The sequence below is a fragment of the Salvelinus alpinus genome, chromosome 19 (genome assembly GCF_045679555.1).
Source record: "Salvelinus alpinus chromosome 19, SLU_Salpinus.1, whole genome shotgun sequence".
Classification (NCBI taxonomy): Eukaryota; Metazoa; Chordata; class Actinopteri; order Salmoniformes; family Salmonidae; genus Salvelinus; species Salvelinus alpinus.
The window spans coordinates 14,003,677-14,025,528 of NC_092104.1; the positions used below are offsets into that span (position 1 = coordinate 14,003,677).

The 21,852-nt window shown below is 45.4% G+C and overlaps 1 protein-coding gene across 2 annotated transcripts in view; it reads right to left on the bottom strand.

The window, feature by feature from the left end:
* Positions 1–1,158: 1,158 nt before the first annotated feature.
* LOC139545031 (calmodulin-regulated spectrin-associated protein 1-B-like) overlaps positions 1,159–21,852 on the bottom strand; it is a 36,383-nt gene continuing 15,689 nt past the window's right edge. The window contains exons 4-19 of one of the 2 annotated variants that reach the window (XM_071352377.1): positions 17,235–17,396; positions 17,017–17,097; positions 16,551–16,583; positions 12,343–12,484; positions 11,901–12,040; positions 10,639–10,732; positions 9,304–9,475; positions 8,384–8,472; positions 8,096–8,174; positions 5,615–7,940; positions 5,102–5,238; positions 4,505–4,755; positions 4,129–4,231; positions 3,921–4,036; positions 3,656–3,774; positions 1,159–3,437 (exon numbers count right to left, since the gene is read on the bottom strand). In XM_071352377.1, coding sequence (XP_071208478.1) covers positions 3,141–3,437; positions 3,656–3,774; positions 3,921–4,036; positions 4,129–4,231; positions 4,505–4,755; positions 5,102–5,238; positions 5,615–7,940; positions 8,096–8,174; positions 8,384–8,472; positions 9,304–9,475; positions 10,639–10,732; positions 11,901–12,040; positions 12,343–12,484; positions 16,551–16,583; positions 17,017–17,097; positions 17,235–17,396 — 4,341 coding nt within the window. In that variant the 3' untranslated portion in view covers positions 1,159–3,140. The remainder of the gene's footprint in view (positions 3,438–3,655; positions 3,775–3,920; positions 4,037–4,128; positions 4,232–4,504; positions 4,756–5,101; positions 5,239–5,614; positions 7,941–8,095; positions 8,175–8,383; positions 8,473–9,303; positions 9,476–10,638; positions 10,733–11,900; positions 12,041–12,342; positions 12,485–16,550; positions 16,584–17,016; positions 17,098–17,234; positions 17,397–21,852) is intronic. The other variant, XM_071352378.1, reaches the window with a different exon arrangement.

Sequence of the window (21,852 nt, forward strand, 5' to 3'; positions counted from 1 at the left end):
GTGTTTTGGGTTATTGTCCTGTTGAAAAACAAATGATAGTCCCACTAAGCGTAAACCAGATGGGATGGTGTATCGCTGCAGAATGCTGTGGTAGCCATGCTGGTTAAGTGTGCCTTGAATTCTAAAGAAATCAATGAGTGTTACCAGCAAAGCACCCCCACGCTTCACTGTGGGAACCACAAATGCAGAGATCATCCACTTACCTACTCTGCGTCTCAGAAAGACATGGCGGTTGGAACCAAAAATCTCAAATTTGGACTCAGACCAAAGGACAGATTTTCACCGGTCTAATGTCCATTGCCTGTGTTTTTTGGCCAAAGCAAGTCTCTTCTTATTGGTGTCCTTCTTGGTTTCTTTGCAGCAAATCAAGCATGAAGGCCTGATTCACCCAGTCTCCTCTGAACAGTTGATGTTGAGAGGTGTCTGTTTTTTTTACCTTTATTTAACTAGGCAAGTGTTAAGAACAAATTCTTGTTACTTGAACTCTGTAAAGCATTTATTTGGGCTGCAATCTAAGGTGCAGTTAACTCTAATGAACTTGTCCTCTGCAGCAAAGGTAAAACTGGGTCTTCCTTTCCTGTGGCAGTCCTCATGAGACAGTTTCATCATAGCGCTTTTTAATTTTTTTAAATTGACTGCACTTGAAGAAACTTTCAAAGTTCTTGAAATTTTCCGCATTGACTGACCTTCATGCCTTGGTCTTTTACCAAATAGGGTCATCTTCTGTATACCACCCCTACCTTGTCACAACTCAACTGATTGTCTCAAACGCATTAAGGAAAGAAATTCCACAAATTAACAAGGCACACCTGTTAACTGAAATGCATTCCAGGTGACTACCTCATGAAGCTGGTTGAGAGAATGCAAAGTGTGTGCAAAGTTGTCAAGACAAAAGGGTGGCTACTTTGAACATTCTCAAATATATTTTGATTTGTTTAACACTTTTTGATTACATGCTTCCATGTGTTATTTCATAGTTTTGATAACTTCACTATTATTCTACAATGTAGAAAATAGTAAAAATAAAGAAAAACCCTGGAATGAGTAGGGGCATCCAAACTTTTCACTGGTGCGGAACTAACAAACTGTTGGTGATGTAGGCTGAAACGTGTACAGAAAGTAAAATGTGAAAAGACAAATGAGAACAAAAGATTGAAATGTGTTTTAATAACTTTAAAAATTTATTCAGTTTCAGTGCTTCCATTTAAAAATAAATAGATGGTATGATCTCAAAGAAATAGTCAAATGAACAGGGATGGGAAGTACACACACAAATAGTGATTAATGACAATATAATATATTAGTAGACAAAAACACTAACATACAAAAGATCTATAAAAAATAAATCAAATGCAGAAAATTTTAATCAAGTACTCTATATATTTTTGGAGACGGCAGTATTAGTGAAAGGAGGTTATTTTAGTTGACTGTCACCCATTCTTAAATGTTAGTGTTTGGTTTCAGTTCAGGAAAGGTTTCTCAGTTTGGAGTGCACAGGAGTTCAGTTATGAAAAATATATCATCTTCCTTCTGCAATACATTTTGAATGCCCTTTTAAAGTTGAATTCCACTTTCTGTAATCAGTGAGTAAAGTGCACATGCAACACTTAGTTGTTCTTGAGGCCAACATACGGTATCTAATAATAAGCACTTGGACAGAGAGAAAAAAATAAAATGGTGGCAGTGTTTGTTGACACCTTTCAGGAATGTTCTTTAATGTCGGTAGGTAAATAACTAGACCACAGTCCCACAGAGTGACCCATTATGAATATATTAAATACTGTCATTCAAACCGGTTACAGCAGAACACACACACACTCTTCAGAACAAGAGCATGCAGCTCTCTGGGGGAGGGGAGAAAAGCTGGCTTAGCAGGGTTAGGGTCAATTTCGTCAATTCAGGAAGTAAACAAAAATACACATTTAAATTTTACTTCCTGAACTGATTGAATTGAAATGGAATGAATTTACCCCACCCATGGTGGGTAGCCGATCACTCATGTGGTAGAAGGGAGGGGGTACATTGCATGATAAAAGCCTTTGAAACATGATGAGTGGAGTGCACCTTTATACAGGAAGTAGTGCCTAGTGGAGAGAAATGACTAGCTCTAGCTATACGCCATACCAATTCATGTAATGTTAAGATGAAAAACACATCAGCGCCGATTACTGTATAACCAACCAGTTTTCCATTAAAAAAATAACAAAAACGTACAAAATAAGCATCATGACATCTTCGAAGAGTACCAAAGCCTATTGTTCCCTGCACGTCTTTACCCCCTCGTTTTAAAGGCCTAAAGGAGACTAGATGAGTAGTTTAAAAACAATCGTCACCATTCTACATCCCAGATAGACAGTGCTACGACGGGCTGCACTGCACAAGTTTAGAAGAGTTTGAATAAATAGACAGTTGATAGTAGCAGTATGATGCTTGTAGAAGGCCAGCGGATGGTCTGGGAGCCCAGTAACAAACAGGAGACAGTTCAGAGCAGCACATTGGACAGAGTGAACGGGAGAGGCAAAGTTGGCGATGCTTGTCTGGTAGCTAGTTATACTGGAGATTGATTTGTTGCAGAATACTGGTCCTAGAAGTCCTAAAAGAACGTAAACTGGTCATCTCAGGTCAGATTTTGAAGTGGAGAGATTGAGAACCACCTACCCCCTCCAACAAGAGAGGAGGATGGGGGGTTGAATGGGTCATAGTGTGAGAGAACCCCCCCACCCACTCAAATGGACTCAAACAAGAGAGGGAAGCCGTAGCGTATTTTGCTGTAGCGGAGCTCAACCATTTCAGTGCCAAACCAATAAATACTTCAAGTAAAAAGACATCCACCACATGAAAAAATGACACATGCTTCTCTTAGTCTTTAGAAAAACAGAACCGAATGAATCCATCAACGAACAACCTGAACAGAACACATGGAGATCCCGACAGATGACAATGTCACTGGCAGGCCACCAGTACATGTATCCATTGATACATGCCCCCACAGTGTCAACTGAAGGATCCACGTGTCTGGCCATCCTTGATAGAGGGGGAGTTTAATTGACTGTGGACGTCAATGCAGTCTATCCAGCAGAGCATGGTGGAATGGACCCTAGGAGGGGTTCCCCAGGGTGAGTTCCAGGGGCCTCCCCAGATTATTTGCCGCACTTCTTTGGCACAGTGGTTCTTTTGGCCTGCCACAGGTGGTTGTGGATGGTGATGGCGTCTATGCTAACCGACACTGTCTTGGCGGGGATGACAGTGAACTGCTTGCGGTCCGAGCTGTACTTGTAAAGCTTGTCGATCATCTTCTTGCTAATGCTCTTGGGGCCCGTGCCGGTCAGCTTGAGGATCTCCTCCGTGTCTGGGAAGTAGGAGTAGACCCCCCGGAACTGGCAGCCCCCATCCCTGAACAGGATCATCAGGTGGTGTGCATCTACTCTCTCCAGCTCCTGGGATCAGACAGAGGAAGGAGGAGGAGGAGGAGGAGGAGGAGGAGGAGGAGGAGGAGGAGGAGGAGGAGGAGGGGTGTTAGCACTGGTTCTGGAGTGCTTGGTAATAGCATTTAACAGCACAACTTGTGGAATAGACACCAGCTGGAATGAGATTTTAACCAATCAGCATTCAGGATTAGAACCGCCTGTTTTATAATAGTAAGATGATAATTCACCTCTAGAAGGGTGTTCTTCTGGGGTTCGTTGACTTTGCCAGCGAGGCAGCAATGGGAGATGGCATTGAAGATGATTGGCTTGTTGGACTTGGAACTGGGCTCCCTGAACAGCTTGGGACCTGAGGACAGTGGAAAGACAGGTCTTAACATTAGATGTTAACATACACGGAGACACGAGGAGAAAGTGAGCAGCACAATGGCTTAATGGGAACATTATAGGGGCGTGTAATAGCTTGATATGCTAAAGGTGGTGACTTGTACTGACCAGTGTATTCTGCCATGGAGGTGATGGAAGACGCAGTGGAGCCGTTGTCCCAGTCTCTCTCAGTGTTCCGACTGGCGTTCCGACTCAGGCCTGGGAACGACTCCACAGACTCACCCCTGGCAACGGACAGCAGAGAAAACAAGAGGTTTTAAAATGTCAAACAGAACACACAAAAACTCACAACCACCCACACATTTGGGTTACTTACCGTTGGGAGCCTGGCCCTCCAGAGTTGACGCTGTCTGCCTCGGTGGTGGCAGCGGAGGCCAGGGACAGACTAGAGCCTGACTGGACACTGCTCAGGTTGTCAGCTACAGAGAACCAAAACAGAGACGCTATCTTAGTGTAGCTAACTCTTCCCATTACGCTACTATCGACACACACAGAAATGCATGACCGCAATATCGGCAATATTGTCTCAATGATAATTGAGATGAATAAAATGTGGCCTAGATGAAGGAGAACCAGTGTCAGCAGGGTTTTTCCTCCAGCCCAGCTGGATCAGATATGTTAGTACAGCAGTGGTGTAAAAGTCCCTCTGGGACACCAGTTAGAGACCCCTGGACTAGAAAGTTGTTTCTTACGTGTGGAAGAAGAGCCCTTGGAGGAGAAGGTGTCGCTAGAGATCTCCTCTCTGCTGAACGCAGACTTGGGTCTGTGAGTCTGGTGACTGGGTTTCTTGGGCTTGGTCTTGGCAGTCTTGGGCTTGGCGGGGCTGCCCAGGCCCTGTTCCTCCATCAGCTCCTGCTGCTTCCTCCTCAGATATTGCTCCTTGATGAGCTCCCTACGGGCCTTCTCCTCCTCCTTCCTCATCCTGTCCTCCTCCGCCTTCCGCCTAGGGGGAGACAAACCACAGGCTCAACAACTGCTGCATTTGAATAGACGGAGTCACAATGTATTTAAAATGCATCTCAAGTGTCAACACACTTTAGAAGGTCCTGTGTTAGAATTTTCTCTAACGCAGGGCAGAAGAGGAATGCCGTTGCTCTTGTCTGCGTTTTCAATGAGTCAATATTCAAGGTAAATAAAACAGATAGACTAATGTTCCAAACATGTGACTATTGTGGGAGGGTTGTGGTGTTGCTGTTACGGTAGTGCTTGGACATGGTCTTATCCTACCTGAACAGTAGGTCTTGTCTAACAGACAGTTTTGATTTGGTTGTAGAGGCAATGTTCGTTACCTGGCCTCCTCCCGTTTTTGTTCCGTCTCAGCCTCCAGCTGCATTTTTCGTAGCCGGGCCTCCTCAGTCTTCTTCTGCTGCCTTATTAGAAAAGCTGCTCTCTTCTTAGCCAGTTCATCCTCTGCCTTCTGTTCATCCTGCAGCACAAAAAGTAACGCTTGATCAATACTGGTATCAATTTCCTCAATTCAATACAACTTAATTTATGCCAAACGATTGCCTGCTGTGTATCCTCCCCTCGTCTCCTGCCCTTTTTCTACATTAGTGGCTAGTAAGAGGTACTTTCCATTTTTTCAGTAATGGAGAATTTCATACTATTCCTTTCAAGACAATTTTGTACAACTATAAAAACAATGTAATTTCTTGCCCTGTCCTGTTTGCGGTCATTGAATTTGGTGCTTTTCATGTTATAATCAATAGACCTTCACCCAGACATAAAATGACTGTGAAGCAGAACACATCTTGTCTATATATACACACACAGAATGTAAAAAGACTACATTTCAAATGTACCTTGAAGAAGAATCCCAGGCCAGACTTCTGTTCCCCTTCCTCCCCATCCATGGTGCTGTCCTGCCCCCCGTCGCCCTCCATCTCTTCTGGGTCCTTCAGGTCTGACAGGTCCACCTCGATCAGGGGGGCTTTGCTCCTCGACACCTCCTCCGAGGGGATGTTCTCCTTCCCCGAGCCGTCGGAGGAGTTCAGCTCCCCCTCCCTCAGGGTACTGGACAGGCACGGCTCAAAGGACACTTCTGGGGTGACGACCACTGGGTCGATACGGGCCGCTGTGCGCAGGTTAGCCTCATCGTGGAGCCTGAAGGTGGCACTACGTCCAGGCTTGTCCTGCCCACTGATTGTCTCTCCACCTGCGGAGGGGGTTCTGGAGCTGATGTCGGGGTGGTCTGCCCTGGGAGACCTGCCCCCAGGAAACTGCCTCAGGTGAGGCAGGGTCTCCAGGCTGTGGGAGGGGGTGATAGCCCTGCTTGATGCCAGGCCCGGCCTGCCGTGCTCTTTGGCCAGCTTCAGCTCTGAGGGCTTGGTCCTGGGGCCACGGGCCGAACTCAGCTTGGGGGGTTTCCTGGATGGAGCGGTGCCGGTGGTTGGTGCGCCGCTGCCCAAATCCACAAAGTGGACGGCAGGTCGGGTCTTGGGTTCAGATCCGCTGGTCTTCTCGTTGACTGAGCAGGGAGACGGGACCCTGGGAGGGGACTGGACGTTCTGTTTCATCAGCAGCTCCTGCTGGAGGGAAAGCTGCATCATCTGCTGCTGGATGCTGCCGATGGCGTCATTCAGCATCTCAATGGAGTGGTTACACTCATCCAGGTCCAGCTCTTCATCCAGCAGCAGACCCGGACTACAGCTGCCCTTCTTGTCCACTGTCTCTAAGGCATCTGGGACCGGCGAGGTGGCAGACTCAGTCTCTTTGGCCCCTCTCAGAACGTCCACGCAAGAGTCGTCTTTTGAGCCTCCCCCTTTGTCCCCATTGAGTTCTTCTTTGCAGTAGTCTGTTTTGAGCGGGTGGGGCAGGGTGTCGCTCTTACCCTTCTTGACGATGTGCAGAAAGGCAGCCTTACCAAGCTTCTGTCTCTGCCTGGCTGACAGCATCTCCATCTTCTTCTTCTGGTGCTCGATGGCCTTCCTCTTCTCCTCTAGCTGCATGTGGAGCTGAACCAGCTCAGAAGCCAGCATGTTGGTCCCCCCGTCTCCCCGCCCCCCCTGGGGCATGGAGGGGCTCTGGTCCATCTTCAGCCTCCGGGAGGTGGGCAGGGGCCCGCTGCACTCAGAGCCATCCGGGGTGGTCCTTTGGGAGCTGGAGGCACTGGTTCGCAGGTCCTGGTTGCTGCCAAAGCGCTGCTGGGCCTTGCGCTCAGCGAAGCTGGTCATGCGTACGCTGCCGCTAGCTAGGCTGCTGGCCTGGGAGTGGGTGCTGAGACAGGGGCTCGAGCGACCGCTACTACAATCATCCCCTTTGTCCTTGTCCCTCTTTTCTTTCACCTTCAGATCCTCCATAAGCTTGGCTGACTCCTCCTCCTCATCAAATGTCTTCCTGGGCCTGGTTGGGTCCTTGGTGGTGAGGGCTTCATCAAGGTCTTCATCATGAGCCTCATCCAGGTCTGGCTCCTGCCAAGGCTTCTGGTCTTCGCTGTCAGAGTGGAGGTAGAAGCCACCTGCTGGAACTCTGGAGTCGGGGTCCACACTGCTTGTGACCATGGGATTGAAGGCCCCCTGTCCCTGGAGTGGCCCAGCCAGTGAGGTCTCAGTAGACAAGTCAAACTCCCCACTAGATGCAGGAGTGTAGGTCCGGTTTAGGCTGGTGGGAGTTTTCCTCCTGGCCGACGCCACAAGTTCAGGTCCCCCTTCTACTCTCCGGATAGAACCCCCTCCCCGCGATCGACCCACCTCCCCGCTCTCCTCCTCCTTGTTCAGGTATACAGACTTCTCTTTCGCCGATTTCAACACAGCAGGCATCAGAGGTTCTAAATAAGAACAATCCTTGGGCTCGGCCCCAGCAGTTTGCTGCGTCTCCTCTCCCTGACTGGGAAGAGATGCTGACGCGTCTGTCCTCATCACGGCCACAAGCGCCTCCTCCATATTGACGTTTCCCAGAAGGCCGTGACCGTTGACTCGGCGGGGGGTGGGGCTGACTGGGGCACGGCCTACCTGGGCGTGGCCCTGGGGGGTGAGAACCTGGTGTTTGGGGGTGAGGTTGGCTACGTTAGAGGCCAGACTGTCTTTACTGATGGAGCGGGCCAGACTCACACTGTCACCAGAGACAATGTCAGCATCGCTGTCAGTGGCTGAGATGCCAAATGTGTACGGGTTGAGCGTAGACGTCGGCCTAGAGAAAGAGGGGAAGAAGTGAGATGCACAACATTGGACATCAAGAAGAAAAGGGTTTGTTTTAATTACAAAATGTCCAAATCTCTGAAACATGCATTGATTGTAAAACATTTCAGAGCAAGAAGGGAAGTCAGTGTTATTGTCATAGTACACCTCTGTCTCCTGTCAGACCAAGCCTGCACTGAGCCTCGTGGATGTTTGTTCTCCAAGGAGTTGGAGCGGTTTCTGAGGCCTAGATACACAGACAACATAGATCACACAGCTACCTACAATGCAGAACAGAAAAGCCAGCTCTTGAAATATGAGCTGTAATAATATTCCACTATAATAAAAACTACACAGCCATCAGAAAGGGCTAAATGTAACTTGTATAAAACTATGGATAGTTTTTAGTAGTCTTCTATAGTAACTGATAACTGTGGTGTTGTGTGGTGCCCTCACCTGATCCGTCCTCTGCCTGCTGCTGTCTCTGCCTTAGGGGGAGGAGTGGGTGGGAGAGGCTGAAGGCTTCCCCAGGACCTCCCTTGTTACTGAAAATAATTAAAACGGCACAAGCCACTTAGATTACCTACCAAGTCCACAATAATCTTTTAGCAGTACCGTAGCAGTCAACATTCACGATCCATCTTTGCAGGATATCTCTAAGCAGCAGATCAAATTCCAATTCCATCTTTGCAGGATATATTTTATCCAGGCTGTGTGAATGCATTCAATAGGTCTTAATATATTATTTCTTGGCAAATGTTAATTCATTCAGAAGGTCTTAAGTACCAACACAGTTTTAGGGATTAGCCCCTCTTACACCTTTAGTAAAGCAGATTGACCCCACATTCTCTACAACATTATCGGTCTCGTATTCTCACAGGGAATCAATGGAGATTTTATTGCTTGCATTTTTAAGAATCATAAGAAGTGCGAACTAAGCAACAAACATCTAGTCTTTTCTCCATAACCACAGACCTTACAGGCAAACAACCAGTCAGTTGACATTATGACCTTTGCCCATCTGACCTACTGTCCCTTTAATCCAATCAGCTACTCTTTGACCATCCCTCTGAACAACCAGCACATGATAAGCAATGGTCTCTGAAATGGTGGTGGTATTACAAAGCTATCAATGTATTTGTTTTCAACAAGGCTGGATGTACTGTGAAACATCAATTCATTAACATTGATAAACACAGTGTAGGACAAAGCAAAGGTAGAAAGTGGTGGGCTGGAAGCCAAGAGGTGAGAGAACTGAGTATCAACACTAGCATATAAAAAAAGATCTCTTCATCCCTGTCTAGCTAACTAGGAGAGAAATAAACAGGTTGATGAAATGAGAAGGGTGGGTGGACAGAGAGGAAGGAGAAACTTACAGAGGGTCAGAGCCTTCAGCAGCGTACAGGGAGTACCTGCCATCAGGGCTGCTCTGGGCAGAAACAGACAGCGAGGCCTCTGGGATGCCAGGGGTAACCTGAAAGCTGCGCTTGGTGGCGTTGGAGATGGGCACTGAGGGGCGGGCACTCTTCGGCTGAGCCATGGCTCGGGCTGTTGTGAGATAAGTGGATAGGTGTCAATCAAAACAGAGGTGGGTAACAGGTGGAGAATTTGATAATGTAATGTACTTAATGTATAATGTACTTAAACTGATCATCCTACCGATCCTCGACTTCGGCGATGTCGTTTACAAAATAGCTTCCAACACTTTACTCAACAAATTGAATGCAGTCTATCACAGTGCCATCTGTTTTGTCACCAAAGCCCCATATACTACCCACCACTGCGACCTGTACACACTCGTTGGCTGGCCCTCGCTTCATACTCGTCGCCAAACCCACTGGCTCCAGGTCATCTACAAGTCTTTGATAGGTAAAGCCCCACCTTATCTCAGCTCACTGGTCACCATAGCAGCACCCACCCGTAGCACGCGCTCCAGCAGGTATATCTGGTCACCCCCAAAGCCAATTCCTCCTTTGGCCGCCTTTCCTTCCAGTTCTCTGCTGCCAATGACTGGAACGAACTGCAAAAATCACTGAAGCTGGAGACACATATCTCCCTCACTAGCTTTAAGCACCAGCTGTCAGAGCAGCTCACCGATCACTGCACCTGTACATAGCCCATCTGTAAATAGCCCATCCAACTACCTCATCCCCATACTGTATTAATTTATCTTGCCCCTTTGCACCCCAGTATCTCTACTTGCACATTCATCTTCTGCACATCTATCACTCCAGAGTTGAATTGGTATATTGTAATTACTTTGCCACCATGGCCTATTTATTGCCTTACCGCCCTTATCTTACCTCATTTGCAGACACTGTATATATACTTTTTCTACTGCATGTTTGTTTATTTCATGTGTAACTCTGTGTTGTTGTATGTGTCGAACTGCTTTGCTTTATCTTGGCCAGGTCGCAGTTGCAAATGAGAACTGCGTATTTTAACTTCTGGTCAAGTTCATCCAAAATCAATTATATTATGATCAGCTAAATCTAAACACTATATATTAGACTATTGACATTGCATGGGGCTCATTTACACATTTGCATTGAAATGTCATTGGAAGAAATGAAAATAAAGACACTCCAGTTGAACCACATGTTCTATAAGGAAGAAGTCCTAAAGTACTCCTTTTCCCTGTCCTGCAGGTTCAACAGATGTGTTGATCCATCCCATTCAGACCACAACACACCCATAGAGATGATCCTCACCATCTCTCAACTCCTCCGTCCTGGGTTGGACAAACTCTGGCTTGACGGTCTCAAACCACCAGAAGAGCTCAGCGATGAACACCATCACATTGTGCTGAGTAGTGAAAACAAGAACCACGTTGGAGAAACTCAACTACAATGACATACAACATGTTACCAAAACCATCAATGAATCAAGTGCTGCCTTAGAAACACAGAAAAACTAAATCCTCAAAGTTAGTGACAGGGGAAAAAAACACAGCTACAGTGACAGGGAAAAACACAGCTACAGTGACAGGGAAAAACACAGCTAGTGACAACACAGCTACAGTGACAGGGGGAAACACAGCTACAGTGACAGGGGGAAACACAGCTACAGTGACAGGGAAAAACACAGCTACAGTGACAGGGAAAAACACAGCTACAGTGACAGGGAAAAACACAGCTAGTGACAGGGAAAAACACAGCTAGTGACAACACAGCTACAGTGACAACACAGCTACAGTGACAGGGGGAAACACAGCTACAGTGACAGGGGGAAACACAGCTACAGTGACAGGGGGAAACACAGCTACAGTGACAGGGAAAAACACAGCTACAGTGACAGGGAAAAACACAGCTAGTGACAACACAGCTACAGTGACAGGGGGAAACACAGCTACAGTGACAGGGGGAAACACAGCTACAGTGACAGGGAAAAACACAGCTACAGTGACAGGGAAAAACACAGCTAGTGACAGGGAAAAACACAGCTAGTGACAGGGAAAAACACAGCTAGTGACAACACAGCTACAGTGACAGGGGGAAACACAGCTACAGTGACAGGGGGAAACACAGCTACAGTGACAGGGAAAAACACAGCTACAGTGACAGGGAAAAACACAGCTAGTGACAACACAGCTACAGTGACAGGGGGAAACACAGCTACAGTGACAGGGGGAAACACAGCTACAGTGACAGGGGGAAACACAGCTACAGTGACAGGGGGAAACACAGCTACAGTGACAGGGAAAAACACAGCTACAGTGACAGGGAAAAACACAGCTAGTGACAGGGAAAAACACAGCTAGTGACAGGGAAAAACACAGCTAGTGACAACACAGCTACAGTGACAGGGGGAAACACAGCTACAGTGACAGGGGGAAACACAGCTACAGTGACAGGGAAAAACACAGCTACAGTGACAGGGAAAAACACAGCTAGTGACAGGGAAAAACACAGCTAGTGACAGGGAAAAACAGTGAAAACCAGCTACAGTGACAAATACCAAAGGACTTATTTACCTTGAGAACCAGTGGAGAGTAAAGCATGTCTTCCATGGTTAGGTAGAAGCTCTTGTTGAGATATTCATTTGAGAACTGCTTGAGCAGCTGGATGTTGTATAGACTGTCAGCTATGGAGGTCACCTCCTTCAGACAGATATCTGATAGACAGAGGTCAAAAAGGTCAGGATGGAGCTCATTGACCTGATGTTTAGAAATGTCACATGCAACCCTCCTTGGCAGTCAGAGCACAACACAGATGTAATGTCTAATGTCCACAACATAGATCTGGAGTAGAGCTAAATAGGCCATTTCAATTACACAACAGATTAAAGACATGATTTTACTGATTGTTTGAGGTCAGACAAATTTGGGATTCCTGACCAATCAGGGAGATAATAGGATGGATTTAACATCTAATGAACCCCAGTTTGTTGAGGACAGATGTCGTCCCATGATGTACCGTGGAGCTTCATGTGGTCGGGGCAGTAATAGTGGACCACGGTGAGGAGGGCGGCGCCGTCACACACGTCCCTCATCAGATCCTCCAGCAGGGGGAAGAAGGGCAGCTGGCGGCCCAAGGCATGCTCCCTGCGGTACCTCACCTGACCACCAGGGGGAGGGAGAGAGTCAGAGGGGAATACAAAGAGATAAGGCTGGTTTATTAGGCTCCAATCCAGAGGAGAATGACTGCCCCCTCTCACTTAAGCTACTAAATTCAAGGCCGACCACAGTACTGCAGACATTGTTTGCAGAAAATGATCCCCTATTACAATGATGGAGAAAATGGCAATCTGTGGACAATCTTCATGTAAATAAATACACATTTTCGAAGACAATCATGGTACCAATAACTGCTTCTATTACACCAGATGTCCTTGAACAGATTATAAAAATCGCACACACAAGAAGTTAAGGATAATTGAGATGCTAATGGCAGCCTGCAGTACCCCGGTCAGACTTCAACTTGAAATATTCAATGAGGGGGCAGCACTGAGCTAGCCAGCAACGTCACTTCCTGGAGTAGCTCAAACCGCGAACACATGTTATGTCTACAAAAATCTCCAATATGATACGCCATCTTAACAGACTTCCTTGGCTTCAAATGCGCTATCGAGTCTTCACATATGTATGAATGGTGTCACGTGATCCATGGCTTTATTCAGTCATATACACAGTCATGGCCTACATCATATAGCCTAGTGCTTATTCAGTGGAAGGCCATGTTTAGAAGGATGAAAATGTCATGACTAGAGCAGACATGATGCCCTGGTGAAAAACACAGAATCATTTCTGTTCTAGATAATGAACTTCTATCTGAATTAATTCAGTGGCATTCCCTGAATAAGCCCATGTCTGTGTTTAGGTGGGTGGAGATGAGTGGGGTGGTCCTTTATAGCAGGGATTCACAAACGTTTTGGGGCCAGAGACCCCTTTTGTGATGGCAAGTTCATTAGGGACCCCCTCATAATCAGAACACAACTCGAGTGAGATAAAGATTGCATACAAGAGTTGTACTATGTCTCGGGCCCTGGGAAGGAACATTTTTAATCCCTTGGCATCAGAGAGAAACCTTTGCAGTTTTCAAGCTACATTAATATCCTGTAATTCTACCACGAGGAAGAGAGAACTTAGCCATTTTAAAACTTAAATTACAGTGCATTTATGAAAAAAAAGGGCTGGGGGGGGGGGGATACAAGTATTGAGTTGAAAAATGTACAATTGGTGAAGTTCTGTTGATACCAATATCCCTGTGAGCCTCCCAGGACCATGTTGTAAGGTTAAGAAAATTAATATTGTTCGTATACAATTTCATGTTTAACACCTGCTAAACTTATTCCACGGATTACTTGAACAAAAATGTGTTTCATCTGTTAGATTTTTTTGGGGATCTGGCCACGGACCCCCTGCAGACCCCACTTTGAGAACCCCTGCTTTATAGAGCGGTGATATGGAGCCATGGTTGGCCTGACACCCACCGACCCCTCTCTGGGAATGCTGTGTCACTGTCAGCATAGTCAAACCAGGCCACTGGCACAGAGGGAGGAACACATGGGAATCACTGGCCCACTTCTGCTGGCTAACGGTGTTGTGGAACACTCCCCGAGTTAGCCTATTGAGTTCATCACTGCTGTACTCTACTAGCCAGGCCAGTACGGTACTTATGGCTCCAACTGAACCATACTAAACATTTACTGCAACAATTAACCATGTTACTACACGCACTGTCTGCAATCTGACTACACATTTTTAGGGCAACTACGATAATATAACACACCTCGAATACTATTCTGACAACATTATGCTAATTCTACATGGGTAACTAACTACCATAATACAAAACACTTACAGTTGAAGTCAGAAGTTTACATACACTTAGGTTATAGTCATTAAAACTAATTTGTCAACCACTCCACAAATTTCTTGTTAACAAACTATAGTTTTGGCAAGTCGGTTAGGACATCTACTTTGTGCATGACACAATACATTTTTCCAACAATTGTTTACAGGCAGATTATTTCACTGTATCACAATTCCAGTGGGTCAGAAGTTTACATACACTAAGTTGACTGTGCCTTTAAACAGCTTGGAAAATTCCAGAAAATTATGTCATGGCTTTAGAAGCTTCTGATAGGCTAATTGACATAATTTGAGTCAATTGGAGGTGTACATGTGGATGTATTTCAAGGCCTACCTTCAAACTCAGTGCCTCTTTGCTTGACATCATGAGAAAATCAAAAGAAATCAGCCAAGGCCTTTAGAAAAAAACATTGTAGACCTCCACAAGTCTGGTTCATCCTTGGGAGCAATTTCCAAACACCTGAAGGTACCATGTTCATCTGTACATACAATAGTACGCATGTATAAACACCATGGGACCACGCAGCAATCATACCGCTCAGGAAGGAGACGCGTTCTGTCTCCTAGAGATGAACGTACTTTGGTGCGAGAAGTGCAAATCCATCCCAGAACAATAGCAAAGGACCTTGTGAAGATGCTGGAGGAAACGGGTACAAAAGTATCTATATCCACAGTAAAACGAGACCTATAAATCGACATTATCTGAAAGGCCGCTCAGCAAGGAAGATGCCACTGCTCCAAAACCGCCATAAAAAAGCCAGACTACAGTTTGCAACTGCATATGGGGACAAAGATCGTCATTTTTGGAGAAATGTCCTCTGGTCTGATGAAACAAAAATAGAACTGTATGGCCATAATGACCATCGTTATGTTTGGAGGAAAAAGGGGGAGGCTTGCAAGCCGAAGAATACCATCCCAACCGTGAAGCACGGGGGTGGCAGCATCATGTTGTGGGGGTGCTTTGCTGCAGGAGGGACTGGTGCACGTCACAAAATAGATGGCATCACGAGGAAGGACAATTATGTGGATATATTGAAGCAACATCTCAAGACATCAGTCAGGAAGTTAAAACTTGGTCACAAATGGGTCTTCCAAATGGACAATGACCCCAAACATACTTCCAAAGTTGTGGCAAAATGGTTTAAGGACAACAAAGTCAAGGTATTGGAGTGGCCATCACAAAGCCCTGACCTCAGTCCCAGATTGGTAGGCAGAACTGAAAAAGCATGTGCAAGGATCCTACAAACCTGACTCAGTTACACCAGCTCTGTCAGGAGGAATAGGCCAAAATTCACCCAATTAATTGTGGGAAGGTTGTGGAAGGCTACCCAAAACGTTTGACCCAAGTTAAACAATTTAAAGGCAATGCTACCAAATACTAATTGAGTTTATATAAACTTCTAACCCACTGGGAATGTGATGAAAGAAATAAAAGCTGAAAGAAATAAAAAGTGGTGATCCTAACTGACCTAAGACAGGGACTTTTTACTAGGATTAAATGTCAGGAATTGTGAAAAACTGAGTTTAAATGTATTTGGCTCAGGTGTATGTAAACTTCTGACTTCAACTGTATCTCAAATACTATTCTGACACCATTATGCTAATTATGTAAGGGTAACTGGAGAACAACTAGACAACCAGGACTAAAGGTTTCCCATCCACCCTACAGAAGGGAGAGAAGAAGTGAGAGGTCTACAGAGGATAAGGACTACTGGAACTGTACCACTATGGAGGGCTCCAGCTCCTCTGGCTCCAGCATGCATTGGGCCAAGGCGTGCATGAAATCAGACTGAGACACACACAGACAGCAGAGAGTAAGAATGAGACCTTGGGCAAGTAGAAAGACACCATGAGAGGCCAGGGAGAGACCACATGGGCATAGCAGACAGACAGCATAGGAGGGGTGGGCATGACAGAGTTTGCGGGCACAGGTGGCAATGGCGCCAACATCTCAGCACAAGGAAAGCAGGGGCTGAGAGATGTATTCACGGCTCTCTCGCTCTCACCCAGACATCTCTTCACACACTGTCACTCTCTCAGACAAACACACCATCTATCATGATTGCACATAGTCTGCAGGGGCTTGAAATGAAAGGTCCAAAATGTATTTCAGCAAATTACCAAAACCACTGGACAACAACATTGTGACATTCTTAACAAAGATACCAGCCTTCTCCCACTGGCTGGCTGACTCACTGGCTACAAGCAGCACAGAATGGGCTTGGATGAGCCACGATGGTGTGGTGTGCACATCGACACAGAACTATGCGTGCAAGAGGGAGGAGGGGGGATTACTAGCAGCCAACTTACAGGTACTAGTTTCCAATACCATTTGGAGGGAGACTATCCAAGTAGCAGGGAAGGGGGGCAGACAGGAAGAATAGGAGCAAAAAGGTAAATAGGTCAGAGGTCACAGACAGGATTGGATCTGCTTCCGGGTTAAGGGTTAGGAGAAAAAGTTCAATCAGGATTCAACCCCAACTGGCAGGAAATAAAGAGCTCTGTAGACTTGGACCACGTCTCTGTTGAAAAGGATGTCATCTCCATGAGACTAATCTGAATAAATACAAATAAATAGGCTTTTAAACTTCAATTATTCTTGCAATGTGTCCTGGAGGCATGGACTGCAGTCCAGAGACTTGATGCATCGAGAGAAGCAATCACCCGTAAGGATGCATCAAAATATCTCCATGGGGGCCATTTTGGCTCTAGCGCTTCAGTTTCCTTGTTCTCTCTCTATGGGAGTGCCATGAGATCTGTGGGGCTCCAGCCTTACCTTCTGGTGACTGGGAGACTCCAGCGGGTGCTGCTTGACCTTCAGCTCTCTCTCTGTGATCTCCCTCATCTTCAGGTTCACCTGGAACAAAAGCAACATTCACTCAGTTCTTTAGAGCTCTATTTTCTGAATGTCTCAGGCTCATGATCGATGTAGGCTGCTGACAGACAACTGTATGTTACGGAGTCCGCAAGAAAGAGTTTGTGTTCCCACCATACCTTGTTGATCCAGAAGACCATGGCGTCCTCCAGGTCAAAGGGCAGCTCCTTGGAGGCGCTAAAGGTGGAGAAGCGTTTGACGCAGGCCACCACCTTCTCTATGCTGATCATCTCCACAGTGTAGGCCATCATTAGGGCATCGATCATGGGCATGTGGGCACTCTGGAGGAAGGATGAGAGGGCACAGATTAGGTCAGAAAAACAAACGCTGTAAAGGTAGGTCATCGTGGGGGCATACAGTAGGTCTAGTTCAGTATAAAATACACCAGGGTATTGCTCAAGCATGGCTATGTTGTTACTGTGTGGTGGCAGGCCGAGCCAGAACAACAATCACGTTATGCCAAAAATCAGGGCATCGACTATGGGCACAGGACACTGTGAGAGGAGAGATGGGAAAGAACAGGTCACAAGACAAACACGATTTACAATTGAACATCAGGGCATCGATCATGGGCATGTGGGCATTGTGGATGGGTGGGTAGAGACAGAATTTAAAATAAAAAAATAAAATAGGGAACATGAGGACATGATGCCCACAGAACAGTATAATTAAGGGATGACTGGACAATCCTCAGGGTATAAAACAAGGACGCAGCTAGAAATAAACTGCCATGTCAGCTTTGTATCCTCGTCTCCTGACCGTCTGACCTCACTGATGTACTACAGATGATCCTTATCCAATAGAAAGACTCAGGGAGGAACACCCCCTCACCATGACATTAGAGATCACTTCAGTCTCTGTCTGTCTAATCAATCAGCCTTAATACCTCACACAGGGGGACAGAGGTGACCTAACACACATAATGATCTCAACCACGGTTTGGAAAAAAGACTGTTGCATCATTATCTGTGTAGTAGGTCACCTCTGTCCCCCTGTGTGAGGTATTAAGGCTGAATACAGGCGGTTGACATCAACAATCCTTATAGAACATTAAAAAAAGTAATGAAATAAAGAGATTCCGCAATCCAAAGAAAGGATAGGCGGGAGGCTAGACAGCCTGCCATGCCGCTTTGTGGACAATTACTCCCACTGTTAGGGCGGGGAGACAAGTATCTCGTCAGTATATCCATAGTTTTAGGCAGGAGTATAATTCCCTGAAATGTGACCTATGAATCTAGGTGTGCAGTTAACACACAGTACACCTTAGCCTAGCCAGTTAGAGCATGCCTGACCCGAAACACACTGCTGAGAACAACACACACACACACACACACACAGCTTCCAGCACTAATCCTACTGAGGGAAATGGAGGACAGATCCTGATTAGCTCACAATAGGAAAGGAGAACAGCTATTCAGAGCCCTCAGTGATAGGCCCCAACGATGTTACACAAGCATTACTTAACACACTCAGCCTCAGATCCCTACTAATGAGGCATAAGCAACACACACACCACTGCCTGAGATTATATATATATATTTTTTTAAACACGCACCCTTCCACCTAGCAACTAGCTAGATGTAGACTATTTCAAAAACAGGACGCTGTGTCTCTTAAGTCAAAGAAGAGGGACATAAAAAGATGAAGAAAACAGCCTGACTGATGTGCTTGAGTTACGACACAATGGATATGCCAGAAACACACACACCCTTTGTCTTCCCTTCACCAAACCTGAAAAGAGACAAACCCAGGAGAGTATGGGTGGACTGTTATATTACCCCAAGCCATCTCAAGTGTCCCAAGTCAAGTGCTGAGCAATTAACATACGATTAACATTCTTTTTCAGTTATTAAACAACTAATTGACTAAATTGATTCAGATTTTTCTGAGCACAGCACACGCAGTTTCACTAGAGAGAAATCACATCATTCACGAAAGTGGGACGCTGGGCTGAAGGGAGTTGTAGTTTTCATTAAGAAAATATTCAGCATAGTTCAGCGCAGAAACATGGTAATTAACTATAAAGACCATAATGCTTAGCGCCTTTCCCCCATCTCGGACAGAGATGGATACACTTTTATGCCTGCCATTTTAGGTTAGATTCAAACAGACTGCATGAAAGAGAAATGTACAGTCGCGGCCAAAAGTTTTGAGAATGAAAACGTATATTTGTGTCAGTCTGCTGCCACAGTTTGTATGATGGCAATTTGCATATACTCCAGAATGTTATGAAGAGTGATCAGATGAATTGCAATTAATTGCAAAGTGCCTCTTTGCCATGCAAATGAACTGAATCACTCCCAAATAAACATTTCCACTGCATTTCAGCCCTGCCACAAAAGGACCAGCTGACATCATGTCAGTGATTCTCTCGTTAACACAGGTGTGAGTGTTGACGAGGACAAGGCTGGAGATCACTCTGTCATGCTGATTGAGTTCGAAAAACAGACTGGAAGCTTCAAAAGGAGGGTGGTGCTTGGAATCATTGTTCTTCCTCCGTCAACCATAGTTACCTGCAAGGAAACACGTGCCATCATCATTGCTTTGCACAAAAATGGGCTTCACAGGCAAGGATATTGCTGCCAGTAAGATTGCACCTAAATCTACCATTTATCGGATCATCAAGAACTTCAAGGTGAGCAGTTCAATTGTTGTGAAGAAGGCTTCAGGGTGCTCAAGAAAGTCCAGCAAGCGCCAGGACCGTCTCCTAAAGTTGATTCAGCTGCGGGATCGGGGCACCACCAGTACAGAGTTTGCTCAGGAATGGCAGCAGGCAGGTGTGAGTATCTGCACGCACAGTGAGGCGAAGACTTTTGGAGGATGGCCTGGTGTCAAGAAGGGCAGCAAAGAAGCCACTTCTCTCCAGGAAAAACATCAGGGACAGACTGATAATTCTGCAAAAGGTACAGGGATTGGACTGCTGAGGACTGGGGTAAAGTCATTTTCTCTGATGAATCCCTTTTCCGATTGTTTGGGGCTTCCGGGAAAAAAGCTTGTCCGAAGAAGACAAGGTGAGCGCTACCATCAGTCCTGTGTCATGCCAACAGTAAAGCATCCTGAGACCATTCATGTGTGGGATTGCTTCTCAGCCAAGGGAATGGGCTCACTCACAATTTTGCCTAAGAACACAGCCATGAATAAAGAATGGTACCAACACATCCTCCGAGAGCAACTTCTCCCAACCATCCAGGAACAGTTTGGTGACGAACAATGCCCTTTCCAGCATGATGGAGCACCTTGCCATAAGGCAAAAGTGATAACTAAGTGGCTCGGGGAACAAAATTGATATTTTGGGTCCATGGCCAGGAAACTCCCCAGACCTTAATCCCATTGAGAACTTGTGGTCAATCCTCAAGAAGCAGGTGGACAAACAAAACCCCACAAATTCTGACCAACTCCAAGCATTGATTATGCAAGAATGGGCTGCCATCAGTCAGGATGTGGCCCAGAAGTTAATTGACAGCATACCAGGGCGGATTGCAGAGGTCTTGAAAAAGGGTCAACACTGCAAATATTGACTCTTTGCATCAACTTCATGTAATTGTCAATAAAAGCCTTTGACACTTATGACATGCTTGTAATTATACTTCAGTATTCCATAGTAACATCTGACAAAAATATCTAGACACTGAAGTAGCAAACTGTGGAAATGAATGTCATTCTCAAAACTTTTGGCCACGACTGTACACAAAAACAACGAGAGGGACAGACAGAGTTTGTGGAAGTATACCTTATCTACTTCGAAGAACTAATAAAATGATAGTCTGACAGCTCTGCTGCATGCTTAGGCAGGTCAGCCTAGCGAAATAGGATGATTATTTTTATTTAAAAGCTACAATATGTAACTCTATGAGCTAACCTGACCAAATTCAAAGAAATGCGAGTTCTAGATATTTCATCCCCTTTGAAGACAAGTCTAAGAGCTAGATCTGTTCTGTGTGCTATTTCTATGCTTCCCGTTCTGATATTTCATTTTCGCGTCTTTTACTTTCAAATTTGTACACCAGCTTCAAAACAGCTAAATATACAATATTTTTGGTTATGGAAAATATATTTCAGAGTGGTTTAGATGGTACAATAATTCTCTCCACAAATAACTGATAGTTTTTTCACAAACAAATCTGCCAAACATTAAAAAAAATTGCAACCAGTAAATGGCGGAGCAATTTCTGCATAGTGCATCTTTAACTAAGTAAATTAAGAACAAATTCGTATTTACAATGACGGCCTACCAAGAGACAAAAAGCCTCCTGCGGGGACGGGGGATATATCACGACAAGAGAGACCACTACATAAAAAAGAGACCTAAGCATGGCGGCAAAGCCCGTATAGAATGGGAAGAAGAGAGAACTTTGGTCTGGCTGTTTGGTTGCTACTGCCTGAGCAGAGATGAGATGGTGACTTAAGGAATTAAAAATAAGAAAGTAATCAAATAAGAACTAAGTAATATACACAACTGAAATACTGTATTATTTCATAGTGATTTCCTATTTTTCTTATATTGATGTCTACCCAATGTGGACCTGACAGATGCAATGGAATATTTTCTGTGTTTTGGACATTTGAATTTTCACTATTTTTGGCATTGTATTCCCATTAAAAAGCTCTAAAATCATTTTAATGTCATTTTTTAATAATGGATTTAATGTAAAAAAAGAAACCAAAATAAAGAACAAACCATTTTTTAAATAATCCAATTGAAACCACACCGACAAATTACTAATCACTCAGCACTAA